At 39.9% G+C, this 20,175-nt stretch overlaps 1 protein-coding gene across 1 annotated transcript in view; it reads right to left on the minus strand.

Moving 5' to 3' along the window:
* Window positions 1–19,756, minus strand: part of pde11a (phosphodiesterase 11a) — a 44,436-nt gene extending 24,680 nt beyond the window's left edge. Inside the window, exons 1-5 of the mRNA XM_057335710.1 lie at window positions 18,007–19,756; window positions 16,344–16,502; window positions 2,311–2,400; window positions 794–934; window positions 642–706 (exon numbers count right to left, since the gene is read on the minus strand). Coding sequence (XP_057191693.1) covers window positions 642–706; window positions 794–934; window positions 2,311–2,400; window positions 16,344–16,502; window positions 18,007–18,801 — 1,250 coding nt within the window. The 5' untranslated portion in view covers window positions 18,802–19,756. The remainder of the gene's footprint in view (window positions 1–641; window positions 707–793; window positions 935–2,310; window positions 2,401–16,343; window positions 16,503–18,006) is intronic.
* Between the last annotated feature and the right edge of the window lie 419 nt (window positions 19,757–20,175).

Genomic DNA, 20,175 nt, shown 5'->3' on the forward strand with positions numbered 1-20,175 from the left:
TAAAGGCAAACTACAGCGCAGATACACTATAAAGGCAAACTACAGCGCAGATACACTGTAAAGGCAAACTACAGCGCAGATACACTAGAAACACAAAAAATAAGACATACAGTATTTATAGTAACATCCACACAAACCACATCACATATACACCAGGTGTTCACACTACACTGTACACACAAACTACATTCCAAATGCACTTTTGCTAAACCTCTGCAGATGCACAGTTGCTACAGTCAGTTCCCACATTACAATACAAACACTAGACATTACAGCTTCTAGTTATCTAATGACTGTCTCACATATATCTGTGTGTTGCATAATCTAGAGGCGCAGTGTGCACCCTGAAGGATTCACACACACAAACACACTGACACATCTCTCTCTCTGAGACTGTGTGTGTGTTAGAGGTGGTAATGCAGTTGTCACTGTGGAAGCAGAACACACACACACACACACGCACACACAGAAACGCACACACACACACGCACACACAGAAACGCACGCACGCACACACGCTGGCTGCTGCTGATGCTGGCTCTGAAACGGCCTCGTTAACCTTACAGCAGGTCTGCTGGCGTCTCTCCGCTTACATGTGTGTGTACAGTATGTGTGAATGTTTAACCTGCCGTCTGTCGCACCTGTTCTCCATGTCAGCGCTGCACTTGGGTGAAAGTAGCTCAAAGGATTTGGTGAACTTCACCACCTGCAGGAGACATTGAAGCCAGCAGGATTAAAGAGATGTGGGGAGAGGGGAGAGACGGAGAGACGGAGGAGGAGGGAGGATCAGTACCGGAGATTCGATGTCCTCCAGCAACTGGACGGAGCAGCGTTCACACTTCAGCAGAGTCTGAGCTCGATGCATGATCTTCCTCACGATCTTCTCCAGATCAGTCTGCTCCTCAAACAGATCATTCACCACCTCCAGAAGAGCCTGCACACACACAACACAACACCAACTCATCAACACACATCATTTATAAAAGTGTACATTTTGTGTTCCAAACAGAGATGGCGACAGAGAGGCAAAAGTTACAGATTGCAGCTTTAAGTAAATTTTCACTCTGAATTCGTAGAGACGTAAGAATGTCTTCGACAGAAATGTTTTCTGCTTGCATATCACGAAAGAGCGTTGCTTACATTTATCATAAAAAGCAAAACTACAATTACTACTGTATAAAATACAATTCAGTGTACAGTAATATGAATGGGCTCAATGTCATGTACAGTACATAACACTACAAATCTTTCTTTGTTACTCTGTGATGAAAAAATACTTTGTGTCGTTAAGAAAAATCAACATCAACATGTAAAACGATGTGAAGAAAATGTGGAAAAACAGAACTAGCTACTTTAGGACAAGTTGAGCCAATAGTTTCTTCCAACATTATTTTAATCGTCTGTCAAATAAAATTGTATTTTAACTACTTCACAACTAATATTGTTTCAAACGCTGCACAATAGCTAAAAGACAACAAAGAGCTGATACATGAAATCACATTCTCTGACTCAGTGTTGGGTGTAACTAGTTACTAAGTAATTAGTTACAGTAATTTAGTTACTTTCCCCTTGAAAAAGTCAAGTAAGTGATTACTCTCATTTTTTCTGTAATTAAATTACAGTTACTTCTGATGTAATTAAAGTAAATACTGTCTGTAATATATGTGTGTGCAAAAGTGGAATTGACATCAAAAAGTCTAACTTTAAAATCTGTGCTTTGATCTAAAATTCTCACATTTGTAATACGTAGATCAGTTAATAAGAATACTTTATGTAGTTTTATATTAGTTATTTGAATGAAGTTAACGAGCCGTTTCATGTCTATCCTTAAATCACTTAACTTGATATAAGATATAAAAAGTAATTAGTAATAAGTAATTAAATACTTTTTGGAGAGAGTAATGTGTACAGTAATCTAATTACACTATTGAATATGTAATTAGTAATTAATTAATTTTTCAGAGTAACTTGCACAACACTGCTCTGACTATCTCTCTCTCTCCTTCGTTCCTTTCTTTTTCTTTTGTGATCGATATGTAAAATGTGTTGAACACACTGTAAAATGTGAAGACGCCAAACTTGGATTTATAATTCCCCAGTCACACGTACACACATCTTCTGTTCATCCACAAACTCTCGGTATAAGAGCGGAGTGTGTAGGAAGCAGAAGATCAATAGACAGATGCACACATACTAGGTAATAAACACCCACATGACATCTATAACACACACACACGCAGTGCTCTGTCCTGTCCGCAGCGGGATGGGGGGGTTAATGAAGTAAGCCTCGTGTATGTGGTGTATTCTCACCCTGCTCCTGTCGTACTCTTTCCGGGAGGCAGCGAACAGCTGGGCGTTTGAGATGGCGATACCGCAGAAGGGCAGATACATCTGCAACACCTGCACACACACACACACACACACACACACAAGAAAGAGTTTAGAGATGTACAGTTAATGTGACCTCATGTTGTCCTGACCCTAACCCTGCTACACAATCTGATCTCACATTAACTGAACAAACACTAAGGGTGCGTTTCCACTGGTGCGGAGCAGAGCCAGCGTTTTCAATCCATTTATTACACGGCTCGTTGGAATGCTTGATTCTGATTGGCCAGTCACGACATCGCTGTGAAAAGTAGCCAAACCAAGATTATGACATATTATTCCACATATGAAGAGTTTGTTTCCAAAAAGAGATTCAAATGGTTCAAAAATCATGTTTTTTATTGTGTTAGTTAGCTGTGTTTTTTGAGTTATTACGGCTTAAATCAAAACAAACCAACGGCAGTTTGATTGATATTAACTGGAATGCACAATAAAAAAATATGATTTTTGAAAAAATGTAAAAACGGAGTTCTCTCATTTTGGAATTAAACTCTTCATTTGATTATGACATAAATGCAAATGTATTGACACGCATCGTAGCAAACGCATTTCAGCATTGCCAGCAGCATGGAGCGCACTAGTCTAAATACACTCCATCAAAATCATCTTCATATGTTTCAGTACTTATCTTCATCCTAAAGTGCTGGGAGTATTCCATCAAATAAAGGCGACGGTAAGCACTGAAAACAGAAAAACTGATACTTCAGTTCAATTCAGTTTTATTTCTGTAGCGTTTTTCACAATTTTGCATTGTAAAGCAGCTTTACGTGCACATAGGAACCTACTGTATGAGGCATTCTAGTTTTATATCAGTTTGTCTGTTTCTTGGAATCAGATACACTGTAAAAAGAAATCCTGTAAAAACTGATACAGTACTGGCAGAAAATGACCAGTACATTTTCCTTTATTTTACAGACATTTCCGTTAATGCTAAAATGTAATTAAATGCACTGCAAAATGTAAAAACAGGTAAAACAACTACAAAAAAAATGAATACGGAAAATTACTTCATATATACAGTATACTGATTTTTATATATTTATAAACAGAGTGTAGCTAGATAAGTAAAAAAGTAAAGATAAGTAACTTCTGGAAATATTCATTAGTGTCATGTGTCTGTAATAATCCCTGTTTTAAAAATATAAACTGATGAAAATATTCATAGCAAATGACAACAATACTGTCACATTAGAAATGTTTGGGGTTGAATGATCTGAGGTTGAAAAGAACAGCTTCAATATCATTGCGGTACATCAGTCAATATTTTGTATCTGCTAAAACAGAACAAAAAACGGAACGGGTTGATAGAACGGATAGATCTAACTATCTTGCAGACTTGGATGTCAGAGAGGAAGAACAGCAGGCAGGAGACGAAGGGATGTTATAATAAAATGAGCAAAGTTTAGAGAGAGAGAAAATAACGTTCAGATGCCCATTCAAACTCTGTCGAGCGTTCACTTTCTCTCCGTCTAACTTTGTCCGACTTCGTCTGACTAGAAACACATTGAGCAGGTGTTATTATACCAACATAGAGTGTGGAAAATTACTGCCTCGTGACGTTATTAGGAACCTTGAGAATGAGACCACTGCAAACTCATATCTACTTGTGAAGACAATACAATTTGCAGAAACGTTGTCTTGTCATTTTCACAAGCAGCTTCTTCAGGTTTCACACTGAGTGGCTTTGAAGATTTGTCTTGGGTGCCGTGTGTGAGTATCCCAACCTGTCTGACATAGAAAAGCATAACCGATCTTGTGAGTTTGAGGCAGGGCTATCTGATTGGGGCGGAGCTATCTGTTTGCTGGACCAATAACAGATTGTTAGGTGTTTGGGAAACCTGTTTGAAAACAATTGCAATCTGCAATTGCACTTGGTGCCGTTATTGATGCAGAATTTACACACTTCTGCTGTAAAGGTCTGAGATCTCCGCCCAGAATGCCAAACACTGTCAGAATAAAATGTATTTGTAAAACACTCATTGTAAGTTTCTCTGTCAGTGAGCCAGACACTCTGTGAAAGAGAAATGAGTGGCTCCTAGCCACAGAGTTGAGAATAAACATGTTCATGTTAACACAGGAGCCACAAGAAAACCGGCCTGAGGACACGTCCCTGTGACACCAGAGAGAGAGCGAGCGAGAGAGAGAGAGACTCGGAGAGAAGGCAGGTAAAGCAGCTTCAGGGGTAAATGGATTCTGTCTGACTGGTGCAGCTGCATTGAGTCTGTTTACCCGGCTCAAATAAACACAACGTCACCGCGGCGGGATCTTCACGCCACACTTTCTGCTCATTGAAACCATTAAAGATGAGGTAACACACTCTCATATTAATCTTGAGTACCTATAGAGTAGTATTGCATACTTCATTTCTTCGAAGAGTCTTTAGTTTGATCAAATTTATAAAAGAGAGATACAGCTGTACGCACGAGCACACAACACATCACAGCATTATCCCTTTGTGTAGTTTACATTATGCACGTACACGCCGATTGCCAACAAAACAGACATATGACTCAGTTTGACTTACCACGTGTGTTCATGTCCGGCATCTTTTAGCGCTGGAACCGCACCATCTATCAGTTTCAAACCAAATCCAGCGTTTCTATAACATTCATCACTCAAATGCAGTGAACAAACAAACACCTGAACTTCCGTCAGCCGAGTGAAGCGCCATTGATTGTGCTCTTTCTCTCATGCTCGCGTGTGGGTGTGCTCTTTCTCACGCTCGCTGGTTGACGTGTGGGCGTGCTTTTCTGGAAGATGAAGTCCAATAAGGGACTTAGAACCCTTGTTACGAAACGGGAATCCATGTTCGAAAAAAACTTTCCGAAACCTGTACGAACCCAGGCGGAGTGAGTCTTGCACAGACATACTACGTCATATGTTTCACGTTTTGACAAGTTGCCCATGTTAAGCTTGAGAAGCCAGCACGTTTAACAGTCTAAAGAAGTTAGAATGCATGAAATAGCATGTTACTAACTCCTCTTTAAGCCACTTCACATAGACCTGGAACTTCACACTGAGCTTCATTCCACTGTAGACTTCCTACCCAAGCTTTTAGATTCTGATAGGTTTCCTCTCAAATCTGCTTCACCATTAAATGTCAATCGAACCAAAACTATCCAATGTTTTTTTTTTAGCAAAAAGATAAAATGGAGATTTTGTAACACTAGGGAATTGACTCTTTGTGGATTAGTGAAGTTGACAGAAAAGGTACATCATAAGTTGTTAAAACTGTTACAATTAAACTGAAATCATTGCAAACTTTGTTGAAAACAACCACAAACGTTTTTAAAGGCACAGTTCACCCAAAAATGAAGATTCTGTCTTCATTTACTCTACCTCAAAAAGTTCCAAACCTGTATAAATATGTTGTCTGTTGAACACAAAGAAAGATTTTTTGGAAAAAAATTTAGCAACTGAGAGTTGTTTTCCAAAATTCTTCAAAATATGAACAAATATTCAAAAAACTGAACAAAAACATTATACAAGAGTAATTTATGACAGAATTTTCATTTTTGGATGAACTATACCTTTTAACAAAATTTCACACATCATCTCCAATTGCTTGACCAAACACACACAATGACTGCATCTTTGTTACAATGTCAAGCCGGTCAGAAAATCAACAGCGCAACATTACGACAGCACCACATGTGTATGTATACTTTGCAGGGGTGTAACGGTTCAAATTACTCACGGTTCGGTTTGTGCTATGTTCAGGGAAAACGGACTAATGACAAATAAAAAAAAGAACAAAATCAAGCTACAAGTAACAGCACCAATAAAACAACAGCGCAAAGCAGAAAATGAAATAAGATACTGTATATATACCTTTTAAGGTAGAAATGGATTAAAGTAATCAAATAAAACATAACATTGCATATGTACAAATGAAATAAAGATGAATCATAATTGAAGTTACAGAAGCTATTGAGTCACAAGCAGTGAGTGATTTCCTTGACTTTTAACAGACAGCAGGAATATGCTGCTGTCGCTTTAAGAGGAATGAAACCCATCCAGTACACTGATACTGTACACATGCGTTGTTTTTCATCTGTTTCGTTCATTCGCTTAAGACATAACTACTATGTTTGTTAAGATACTCGACAAGAGGGGCATGTTGACCTACTTCGTGTGTGAATTTGTCCATTTAAGCGCTTCAAAGACAACTCAATATTTGCGCCATGTCTGAGACTTTCCTTGTGCACGCTTTGGATCTTCTCAAGTTTTCTTCTGCATCATCTTGCACTTAAATGTTTCATTGGCAAGGCTTGAATGAGTGTAGTTTAAACAGCAACACCTGCTCTTCAGGTCTCACCTGCACTCGCGCGCTCACAACACCCGGGTGATGAAAGCAGAAATGACTGGTCATATTACAGCATACGTCAATCCTATTGAAATTTGACTACGTTATTTGATTTGTTATTAAATGTAGGTATTAAATGTGTATCCATCGACAAACATACATTAGCTGAACGTTGAACATTTTACGCATTATAATTTCTAACGAACCATATTATAAATGCGTCGTCAGATTTAAGATGAGCCGCGGTCCAACGCGCTGAACCATTGGTGGAGAACCGTGCGGTTAAATTTTTTACCGAGAACCATTACACCCCTAATACTTTGCATATGACGCTTTACGAAAATAACACAGTAGCTCAAAGAATGGAAATCACTTTAGATGTGAGTGTCATGTACATACTGTCTAATGATATCCACGAGCATGTGATTGTGTGTTAGGTGAGGAGAAGTGTGTTAAGCAGAGGAATAAAGATGCAGGATTACAGGTAAGCACTGCCTGAGCAGTCAGCCATCACCTCGGGGCTCTTGTGGCCTATTTTCAACAAAGCACAGTAAATCTCCAACACACGCTCTTCCACAGATGACACACAAACACTCACACTCTTCCACAGATGACACACAAACACTCACACTCACACTCTTCCACAGACGACACACAAACTCTCACGCTCTTCCACAGACACCACACAAACACTCACACTCTTCCACAGATGACACAAACACACACACTCTTCCACAGATGACACACAAACACTCACACTCTTCCACAGACGACACAAACACACGCGCTCTTCCACAGACGACACACAAACACTCACGACTCTTCCACAGAAAACACACACACTCCATTCTCCACAGATGACACACAAACACCTCACACTCAACTCTTCCACAGACGACACACAAACTCTCACGCTCTTCCACAGACACCACACAAACACTCACACTCTTCCACAGATGACACAAACACACACACTCTTCCACAGATGACACACAAACACTCACACTCTTCCCACAGACGACAGCCATCTCACCGCTACAGATGCGACGACAAAACACCCTACCACAGAGACACACTCTTCCACAGATGACACACCAACACTCACCTCCCACACGACAAAACACCTCCCACAGACCAACACTCACATCTCCACAGACGACACACTTTCCCGACGACACAAATCACGCTTTGACAGATGCAATCTCGACACTCTTACATCTTCCACAGACACACACATTCACGCTCCAAGCACACACAAACTCACACTCTTCCACAGATGACACAAACACACACACTCTTCCACAGATGACACACAAACACTCACACTCTTCCACAGACGACACAAACACACACACTCTTCCACAGACGACACACAAACACTCACACTCTTCCAACAGATCGACACAAACACACTGCGCTCTTCCACAGACGACACACCAACTCTCACACTCTTCCACAGACAACACACCAACACTCACACTCTTCCACCTATGACACAAACACACACACTCTTCCACAGACAACACACAAACACACACACTCTTCCACAGACGACACACAGACACAAGCGCTCTTCCACAGACGACATGCAAACACACACGCTCTTCCACAGACGACACGTAAACACACACACTCTTCCACAGACAACACACAAACTCACACGCACTTCCACAGACACAACAACAACCCAACACGTGACAATAAACACCAAGGAATTAAACAGGTAATGAGGGGAAACAGCTGCAGGGATGAAAAAAAGCTCTTGATTTGAAGAATCTACACTGTAGATTCTACAGGAATCTGAATGGTGCTGTGAAAATTGCAAGCAGAGCATTTGTTTGCGCTTGGTTTATTCACAGTTCTATTGTAAACTAATCTGGCGTCGCTTTGTGAATGATGATTACAGACAACTGCCATCTCACACATGTGCTAGTTAGTCATCCACTACAGTCATTGCGGTGTGTTCTAGTGCGACTTTTCAACAGTCTCAAAGGAATTCGTGACATTGTCACAAACTGTAATCTATTAATTCGTGTTCATGACACGAATTTCCCCCTTTTTTCATGGCACTCAGCAGGACTTTCCATCTAACGTATTTTAATACGTGATATCTTTCATATGTATAAAAATACATCAACGCAATCTGATGGGAATTCATACCTATTTTACAAGGTGGCTCATTCGTGTGAATTCCTTTTTCCTACGATCTTATTCGTATGTTTTGTAATGATTTGACTTTGCCCTGTGACGAAAGGTTTAGGGGCGCCATTTGTTGTTGCTTTGCCACCTCGTGAAACTCGCGGTTTTAGCAAACATTAGCCCTTGCGGCTGTGATTTTAGGGTTTGGGGTGAAGTGAGGTGTTGGTTAGCCACTTCCTTAAATATGAACGACTTCTTTTGATATCAGGTTATAAATATATAAATGGGTTATGAATATATAAACGTACAGACACACGCGGTCTGTGTATTGCACACAAATTAATAGATTCCAAATTTCGTGCCTATGCCACAAACTACCTTGAGACTGGGTTGGACTTTTTGTCCAGACACAGCCAACTTGAGGCAACACCAGTCAGATTTCACCACAGCCAGTTTATGTAAACACCCTCCTCACATTTGCAGTGAAAGACAGCTGTCACAGCCCGTTGCTGGCGCCTTGGCTCTCCACCTGAGGGCGCCATATTGCTCAATGTTTCTGCCTGTGTTGTGTTAAGGACTTGTGATTGTCAACTGGTTTCACCTGTGTTCCATTTTCTGTCTGTCCCTACATCTGTGTATATAGCCCTTGTGTTCAGTTGTTTGATGTTACACCCTTGTTTATTCTCATACACTTATACACTGGATTTTATGTCACTCTGTGGATTTATTAAACAACCTTATACTGCATTTGGATCCGCTCCTTGTTTTCCCTTGACCTGCACGTCACAACAGCTTCTTTCCATTGCTTTCTTTCAGGGTTTGGAGGGAAGAACCCAAGCGCAGGCAGCAATTAAGGGGTTAACGGGAATATTTATTAAAAGAGAAAACAAAAACCCACGATGGGGGAACAAACACTAACAAAGAGACTTCTCAAAAAAGACAAACAAAAACTTCCCTCTAGGGGGCAAAACAAGAATAAAAGCAATAACTAACAAAACTCACACTGAGGGACAACGCAGGACAGGAACAAGATATACTAGACATGGACTAACACGAACCGGGTACGAAGACCAATGAACAGACACGGGACCGAAAGAACAGGGACTCTAAATAGGGGAACACTAACGAGGGATGATTACACATGGAGGGTGACGGGCAGGTGACAGGAATCAACACTAAAGGGAAGCTAACGAGAGGGCAGGCCTTAGAGACGAGACACCGGAGAGAACGCATATTATGTCGTGACAGACAATAATATGCTTCTCTCCACACAGAACATGAGGCTCTGCCACAAGACCAAGAAAGACATGACAAGAAGAGGCAGAGCCATGACAGCTTTCTAATGTTGGAATTCTTCAAAAGCTCGAGCGGAGCGGCAGGTGCTACAAACATTCAGAACGTTTGGAGGATTTTCTTCTGATCATAGTTCTGGTGTTTGCGAACAACAGTATCTATTGTGCTTTCTTTTCTTACCTCATCATAATTGATGCGCAAATGTGGGCGGGCATGTCTTGACGCTTCGGGTATTAATGTCAAAAGGATTTCAGAAGGAAATGTGCGGCCTTAAGTGAATTAAACACAAACATTCGAACTGCACTATAATGATGTGCAGTGTGTGTAAACAGATGATCTGACATGCCGAGAGAAGACATCAGCTCTGTGGGCTTTAACTGCACATCATTTAAACATTACTTCAGCACGACTGGACCCCAACAATGTGTGTGCGTGTGGGTGCGTGTGTGTGCGCGCGCGTGCGAGTGTGTGTGTGCAGTTGCAAACGTCTGGCCGCCTGTAATAAACCTGTAACTAAAGCAGGGAAAGCATTTCAATTGAAAGAAGTGAATAATTAATATATTTTAGTACTGGATTCACACGGCTCTAGAGTGCTGCTTCATCTACAAAAATGCAGAATGTAGAAATGTAGAAAACTAGGACATGGCAACAGTGTTTTATTGTACATGTGCCATGAAATAAAACGTTGGTATGTTTCTATGCTAATACCAAGGATATGTTGGCATGAGTATCATGTAAATACCACAGAATATGTATTAATTCTTTCATCATTTATTCACCCTCGTGTCATTTTAAACCTGTATGACTATGATCCTTCTGCAGAACACAAAGGAAGATATTTTGAAGAATGTTAGTAACCTAACAACATTGAACCCCATTGACTTCCAGGTTCTGAGGGTGAATAAATGATGACGGAATTTGTATTTTTTGCTGAACTATCCCTTTAAAGTCTGGTTAGAGCGGCTGTATGGAGCGATAGAGACTGCGTCACTCTGTCCTGCGTCACTGTCTGAGAGAAGATGATATTGTGTTGAATCCACAGCACTGCCTTCTGCTCGTCCCACCGAGAATTGATCACAATATTCACAGTACTGTGCCATTTCAACACAAAGACCACCGAGACGTTTGGCCTTCAGCGGCACATCCAGACGATTCAGAGATATACACACGTATGCAGGTGACCAGCAGAGGTTTGACTCGGACACTCAAGACACCGTCATGTCTTCTGGTATAAATGATGCAGAAGTCCCCGACATCACTTTTATAGTGTTTCTACAGTATGTGTTGTTGGCTTCTGCAATTCACATATGCGCCATCATTCAGTTATTGAAGTCCATCGGGATTCTTTACTTGCCCATGTTATCATCCAGCAGGAGACAAGCCCTAACTTCAGTGGAACGGGAAAGTAACAGCACACCTTGTTTAATGGTTTAATATACCAGGTTTAATACTTGAGTTTAGTGGTTTGCTCAAATCCCCGATCATAAATATGAATAACAGGAACAGAGACGCTGGCCCTGGCAAGAAAACACAGCTCAAGCTCACGCAGAAGAAAAGCATTGCTATAAATCCAGAACGCCATCGATTTATATGATGTCATGAATTATAGAGTCCTCTTGTGTCGAGCGCTGTACTCGCGCAAATTCTTGGTCCTCCACATAATGCACAGACTGAAAGCGTTGGAAAACATACCCAATGTGTCTGCCCGTATCGCCAGATTACCGTATGCTTGTTTGGAAAACACAAATGTTGGTGGTGCTAACGTTGTCCTGCCAACACAGAATCTAAAAGCGGCACCTTTATCTCTGTGGGCTGAGCTTTCTCTGTTCTTGCATACAGTAGGAAGAGTTTCATCATTCATTCAGAAGACAGTAAGACATGCGTGACATGATGCTAACGTACACCGAAAGGCACACATGAAATCTCATTGCAATGGCACTGCGAGCTGTTAAAGGGACGGTTCGCCCAAAAATCATTTATTCAGCCTCATGTGGTATGCGAGTCGTTCTCCTCTGTGGATCACAAAAGAAGATATTTTGAGAAATGTCTCAGTGGCTTTGTGTTCACACAATGGAAGTCAACGGGGGCCGATGTTGTTTGGTTATCTTCTTTTCTGTTGTGCAGAAGAAAGAAAGTCACCATTCACTTTCATCGTAATCAAAAGAGCTGTCCGGACCCTGATAACTCCTACAAAAGAAAGCACGTCACATATTTTTGCACTGGTGATGATAGAACTGTATAGAGACCAAACGTCTCAGTCTGTAAATGGCCGTGGCCGGTGACTGTGAGATACAGGTTAATCGTGTTCTCTGCTCTGGAAAATAATACAATACCTCATTTAGATGTCAGCAAAACACACACGCACACTTTTTGCATCTTCTCTCAGCATCCCTGACGCCTCCGGACACATCCATTATAACCAGTGTCAGCGCTGCGCTCGCTGCTTACGCTGAGAAATATGAGACGCTCTGTTCAGCTTTAAAACCCACAGCATCTGTTTCATTCACACAGATGAAAGATTGGTGCATTTACCACACAATGACGCAGTGTGGAGCCATCATCACTGGACCAACTGAACCACGACACGGTACAAAAGTTCAAGAAAGAGATCATATTAACAGCAAAACTCACACGCGCTTATGAAATGACAATTATCCTCAATATTCATGTATATCGTTACGTTTTGTTCCATTTTAGGAGTACCAACTTACAGTAACGCTTAACAGAAAAGATAATAACCCAAAATAACACTGAGCTGTAGTTGGTACAAGGATTATTATTGTTCACTAAAAGTATTACAAAAAATGTGTTAATTGAAATTAAAATGGAATATAGACCCAAATTTGAACTAAACTATATAAAATTGAGACTTTTTGTCTAAATTAACATAATGAGCAATAATACAACGAATAGAATGATAATACTGTAGCAAAATCAAGGAAAAAATCAATAAAATTAGTGATTTAAAATGAAAATGAATATGAACATGAAAAAACAAAATGTATATATATACTGTATATACGAGTGTCTTATCTCTTTACAAGTTAACAGCTAATGACTGCAAAGAATTATAAACTGATTCCATAACAGTACTTGACATTTAGCAAATGATATTATTGGTCTGAGGTTGCTAAGGGGTGACCGTGCCAGAAAAAAGTAAGGTGAGTGACCTGACATATCCAATCTTACTTCTTAGTAAATAATAAGGTCGATAAATCAATAAAAAACAAATGCACATTTAAAAATAACGATTCATAACCCATGTCTTGATGGCCTCTGTGAGATCCAATTCAGATTTGGCTAAATAATTCAGATTTTTAAAAAATATAAAAAAAACATTTTAAGTTACTGGCCCAATGTACCTGAATGTGTTAAGATCAAATGAGCCATTCATTTCAGTTCAAATGGGCCACCGTCTGAGTTAAGTTGAAACAGAAATTCTGGTGGTTCCTCTTATTAACAATTAATTATATTATTAATATATTGCATCATTGCATTACTTACTGAAAAGAGAGGGTGAAAGAGACGCTTTGATATAGAAGTGATGGGTGTTGAAGTAAAGTAGCCTAATGTTCAACTATTTGTTATAGACAGCATGAAAAACAGAAAAGAGAGGGTCAGAAAGGAACATAAAGGAGATATAAAGGATGTCTGCCAGGGATGCGGCAAAAACTACAATCGGTGGGTACGGGAGAAGATGAGAGGAGCATTGGCCGAATATTATATCATTGCTGTTAACTTTTAAACTGTTGCCATTACACTACTTGTTATTGTTACATTTTTTCATGAAATGTATCTTTTCTTTTATTGTTTAATATCATTCAAATTGATGTGCTAATATAATTTAAATGCAATGTTGCACTGTTACATTATACAATTAAAAATAATTGCATGTGTTTTATCAGAAATGTCTCTTTCACTTTGCAGTTTGACTGGCCCCTTTTTGCTGATTTGACCTGAATCACCTTAAAAATGACATAAATGATCTAATAAATATATTTTCATGCCATTGTATATGGATGCACATTTTGTGTCCTCACAAGAATAAATAAATTAAAATGTAATATATAAATACTGTTTTGGAATAATATTTTTGTAAAATAAACAATGATGATGCAATGTTTTGTCATGTGAGAAGTGTCACCATGGTATGTCTGAAAAAACCCATCGTTGACTTTTGGACCATCGGTGCAACCGGGATATATGAAACAAAAGGAGATCATGAAAGGCACGCTATTTAAACTTTGTTGGATTGTTGGCATTGTATCTAACTAGCCAACTTCACAAACGGGAGTTTGTGTGGTGAATCAATAAATAAGGGAGAACGGGAGAGAAAACATACTACAATGTTCATAATTGTTTTAGATGATAAGAACTCCTGGCCATGCAGCCTTGTGAAAGTCAGACTAGAGACACTGCCGGCAATCTATAAGTGCAACGGTTGCTTGATACAACTGCACAAATGTTCATTGTTGATGATTATAGTTAACGATCAATGTCAATAATAGGTGCAACTTGCACTCACAAGTGTGATCCAGTGTGTGAAAACTAGTTATTAGTGACGAGCATCAGAGTTTGAGTTTAACCATTTATTTCATTATGATTTACTGTTAGTCTTTGACATGGCCTTAGTCAATCAAAATCAAACTAAATCAAAATCTAAAGATTATACTTTCACTGGATATTCTTTACATTATGTTGGTTGCCCTGCTGAACAAAATAATAGAACCCTGCACAAAACACAAGAGATGCAGATGGGAATCAAGAGAAAGCCCATTAATACCCAAGACAGTTTTTTAAGTAAGGGATGATGTACAGGCAGCAGAGCTAATAAACCTTAAAACCATTTTTTTCTCATGTGGCCAGACGCTTCGCGTCGGGTCCTGATCACACTGTCGGGGCTTATGTCACGATAACAGCCGGCTGCTTGCACATTATCCTGCTTATTACACGCCTACTGGCCACATGAGAAAAAACTGGACATGAAATATTTTATCAGCTCATTTTTACCGAATGCAGTCCTTCCATGAAGAAAAGCCGTTTACTTTCGGTTTTAAGGTAAGAAACGACATTCAAACATCACGAACAGGCAGTTTGGTTGAATTATTTGTAAATATAATGTTATTTATGTTATTAAAAGCCATATTTATATTTAATTAGTCAAAAAACCTGTCAAAATGATTTGCTGCATCTGGGTTACCGTGTGTTATTAGTTTTGAGAGGTTGTTATCTGGGAATAACGAACCTGCACATGTTGCGACTGGCCAATCAGAATCAAGCATTCCAACCAGCCGTGTAATACATTTTGTTATAGAAAAAACTGTGGTTGATAATGGTATTGTAGTGGAAACCACTAGAATTGATGTAATACTATTTTTTAGCAGGGTGGGTTGTTTATGTAGATATAGTATATCACAAATAAATGACTTTATAGCTGGGCTTTCACGTGGATCACAAATGTGTCTGTCATATGAGAACTGCTTCTGTGTTTAAAAAGACTTCATTGTCACTGAAGGTCAACATTAATGACACACTTTATTTCTCTCTCACGAACCCGCTTCCTTAACCCACAACAAATGATGACAAGGGTGACTGACACAAACTACCCAGTTAACTACACAGTCAGCCGTGGACATAACCGGTGACAACATCACTGCAGACCGCTCAGTTTCACACCCTACATTCATTCCTCTGTGTAAACAGCACAACCTTTCCTGACAAAAAAGGGCACAAAGTATACTTCAAGCTCATTTTTTTAAGTATACTTTGTGTAGTACTGGTAGTGTACTTGTAAGTGTACTATTTTTAGTATGCCTAAATCAGCCCATTTTTAGTTCATAAAGTTAACTTATAGTACACTTTAACTGTAACAGTAGTACACTTTGAATATACCGCTACTTGTTTTTGTTACTTCAGCTACCTTACAAACGAACCTACACACTGTAGCAACAACTGTACTAAGTTCAATACTTGGTGTAGCACATTTTAAGATGAGGAAAGTACACTTTAAGTATACTCTCAGTAAATTTAGCTATCAATGAAACTGACTACAAGTACAGTATCAGTAATGCCCCTGTCCCAATGAAGTTAGCTAAAGCTCTCCTTCACCCTCACATTGAAAGATGCATATGACCCCGGACAACCCAAATGAACATGTGTCTTGATAAGCAAGCAGAAGAAGTGGGTGTAGTGTAGCTCAGAGTGCGTGCATCTGTACCTTCTCGTCGTCTTCGGTGAAGAGCGCTCCATTGGGACTCTTGTTGATGGCCTGTGCGACCCCGATGACCTCTCCATCACTGTTTCTGATGGGCATGCACAACAGAGACTTGGTCTTGTATCCTGTGAGTTTATCAATCTCATCACTGAAGCGATGATCCTACAGAGAGGACAGGGAACACACAGGTCATGGCTATCAACAAATAGACATTTTATTCAATATTACGATTTGCTTAAACATGGACTAAAGGGGCAGTTACATGTCTTGAATGCTGAAGTTTAATGTGAATTGTTTTATTAACTTATAATATAATCATTGTACAATAAATAATGATCCACGGATGAGTTATTCTTAATATACAGTATATTCATGTAGGTAAAAAATATAATGAAACTTAAAATCATGTCATATTCACTAAAAGTGTTGGGCTGAAAATATCTTTTTATCTTACAACTCTTTTGAAAAACATTTTTTTCAAAGTTATTAATAGTTTATTAATATTGTAAAAATGTTGTTACATTTTTAGCAATTTTGTTTGATTTTGACGTTTTATTGTTTATTAATTTATTTTTATGTTGCTATATAAGATCAATTTATTTTCATTTTAGTTTGAGCTTATTGTTATGATTTTAGTGCCTCTTCAGTTTATTCCTGAGGCGACATTTCAATGTCAAAGTTTTTCCAGTAATTTTTAGACCAATTGTTTTATTCGTAGCAAACAAAAAAAAATCATTTTTAAAAGGGTCAAAAGCAACCAATGTGAGCTTAGAGGAAATGTACTCTTTCAAAAAAATGTATCTGGTTGTAAAATTGAGTTTTGATTTATTTCAGATTTTACTCAAAACATATTTCCCAAAGTTATATTTGTGCCATTCCATAGTTTTGATGAGTTTACTCTTATTCTAAAATATGGAACAAGAGGAGTACGTCACCCTGAACTTTTCAACAGTAAACTATTGACTCATCAGCTTAGTAAAGTTATTATAAAGCGTTGTCATTTAAAAATGATTTGATTTTCTTTCAAAACCTTGCTGATCTTGTTCATGCCCACGTTTTCAGGTCGTGTTGATGAGATAATCAAAGAAATGCTGACTTGACTCATGGCAATAACGCACGTTTAATGATCTGCTCTACTTGCTAAATGAAAAGGAAAAGCAGATTGACAGACTCATTAGAGAAGCGCCAACTGGCCTCATCATTATTATCCGGACATCAGGAGTATAACTACAGAATGAAGAGGATGAAGTTTCTCTGAGCTGATCGATTGACTGATCAATACTCACACAAGTCATTATTTTACCCAGACCTTTATGGATTTCAGCTAAAAATCAAAGCCAATCATCATTCAGTCATCTCAATAAAATACAAGCTGACAGTAATGATGTGTATAGAAAAATGTAGTGACCTCGGCACAAAAGTCCAAGAATGTGTGAGCGACTGCTGAGGGAATTTGGAACTAAGCTGAAGTACTGAATCAACTTAACTTAAGAGGTAACTCAAAAATGTGGTTTAGAATGTCGAAATGAACCTGACTACCTGAGCTGTGCCAACAAAATAACGTAACAAGTGCACGATTTCTGAACTTTTGGACGTGATCCGTTTATTAACATCCCATTAGAATGAGTTACACGTGACGATTCCAATAGGACTTAACACGCATCACCTGATACGCATCGGGAATGTTGACCGTTTCCCCGTGCTCCGCCACATATCCAATGATTCCCTTTCCCCAGGGAACCTGCACCTCATCCGAGTTCCTCAGAGAAGGCAGGACCGCGGTTCCAGCGTGAACATCGAAGTACTTGGACACCAGGGACTTCTTATTGGCAGGGCCCTCCACCAAAAACAGCGAGCAGCGGTCGGCGTCCACCATGATGCACACAAACACCAGGATCTTGTAGCTGAGACTGGTCAGGTCCAGGTCGTTGGAGATGTCTTTGACGAGCTCCAGAAAGAACTCCCTCTCGCTGTGCTCTTTCAGGTAGTATTTGTAGTCGACGGCGGTGGATGGGTACTGTGGGATGTTGACCCGGGACTCCAGCAGGGCGGAGAGGATGTGCGCGGTGGTCGGTGGCAACGAGCTGGCTTTACGCAGGAGCGCGCGCCTCCGCATGCTGGTCAGCGGCTCCTGCGCTCTGGAGTTCACGTGCTCGTCGTAAGTCCTGTTGGCATTGATGGCCTTGGACCTGGCGAATGTTCTGCGCAGCTCTTTCTGGGACGCGCGTCTCTGCAGCCCGTCGCTCCGGCTCGCCCAGCTGTCCTTGCCGCCGGCGCCCGCGGGTTTCTCCGCGTCCGCGCCGGAGTTCGCCGGAGTTTTGGCGGCTTGTTGGCTCTTCAGCCACTTTTCCACCAAGCCGTGCTTCCCCTTGCGGTTCAAATAGTCCTCTAGTAATTCAGGGTGCTCGTCTAGAAAACTTTCGACGTCGGAAAAGACCATGCCCGTGACCGTCCCTGCCATCGCTGCTGCTATCTGTGAATGAAATGAAAGCAACTCTCTTGTTGAACGGTCATTTATGTGAGCGCGAGAGCGCACGGCTCAAACTTCAAATGACAGCTCCTCCCAGAGAAAAGGAAAAAGACTGTTTGTTCGTAGGATCAGCTTTCATTTCCTTTGAAATGTGTCCGATTATGCAGCGGTTCCGCGCACGTTGGAGGCATCGGATGAGAGGGGAATGTTCATTCTAAACCAGCGCCAGTGAGATGATGCGACAGAGCAGGTGCGTCACTGACGTCACGAGTACGCATCCCTCTCGCATCCTCTCTTCTCATCGTCACTGGGTTGCTGCTGCTTCATCGTGAGGACGTTGCCGGGAAATGCAGTCCGATATTTTTGTGACGATCGCAATTCGCACGCTTTATTCTAGACTTATCTTGCAGCATCTGCTTGTACAGCGTGAAAGTTCTGATAAATGATTTTACAGTAATGTAAGGGAATGCGCTTTCGAGGGAATTCACAGTGTGAAGTTGCCGCCATCTAGTGGATGACACGTATTACAACTTAGAGGTTTGAAATCAAAGCCAGTACACACACAGGGGGTGTAAAAACAGAAATTTATGTTCACCATTTAGTCATCAATACTCGAGTTATAGCAAAAGGGTTATATATTTCGCTATGCAGATGAATGCAAGAAGTCCTTCATCTCAGGGTGACACCTCAAGAAATTTGCTAATAAAATAATATGTGTATGTCTGTAAATTCTAGACATAAAGGCCCGGATTCACAGACAGGGCTTAGTTAACCCTTAGTTAAATTAGGATATTTAAGCTACTTTTGTAAAAAAAAAAAACATTACGGGTGTGCATCTTTACACGAAACAATGGCGCTGACATACTTTAAGATGTTTTAAGGCGAGTTATTTTCAGTTAAGACTGCTCAAACATTCATTTTAGTCTGGGGTTAGCCTTAAGCCTTGTCTGTGTATTTCATTTCACGTGAAGATGATATGTATTTGACTTCATTTAATTCCCATAATTTATTACAAAAATGATAATTACAAAAATATATGTATAGTTGGAATATGATTTTTAAATCAAGGGTTTTTGTTTGTCACATACACATATACAGTATGTTATGTATCTATTGTTTGTTCAAAAAACCCAAGACGAAAATATCTGAAACGAAACTCAAATAAAAAAGTAAGTACAGAGTAACACCATGAGTGCATTGTGTTTCTGAATAACACCACACCAGTCTAATCTGAAATGGCAAATATTTACCAAAGTGATTAATAATTAATCATTTCTCAAAAACATCTGATGTCCCTAACAAGTGAAACAGGGTTCTTTCAACTTCTCCGGGTCTGCAGACAACCCTGATAAATCCAAAGAAAAC

Source organism: Triplophysa rosa, linkage group LG6 (genome assembly GCF_024868665.1).
Source record: "Triplophysa rosa linkage group LG6, Trosa_1v2, whole genome shotgun sequence".
NCBI lineage: Eukaryota > Metazoa > Chordata > Actinopteri > Cypriniformes > Nemacheilidae > Triplophysa > Triplophysa rosa.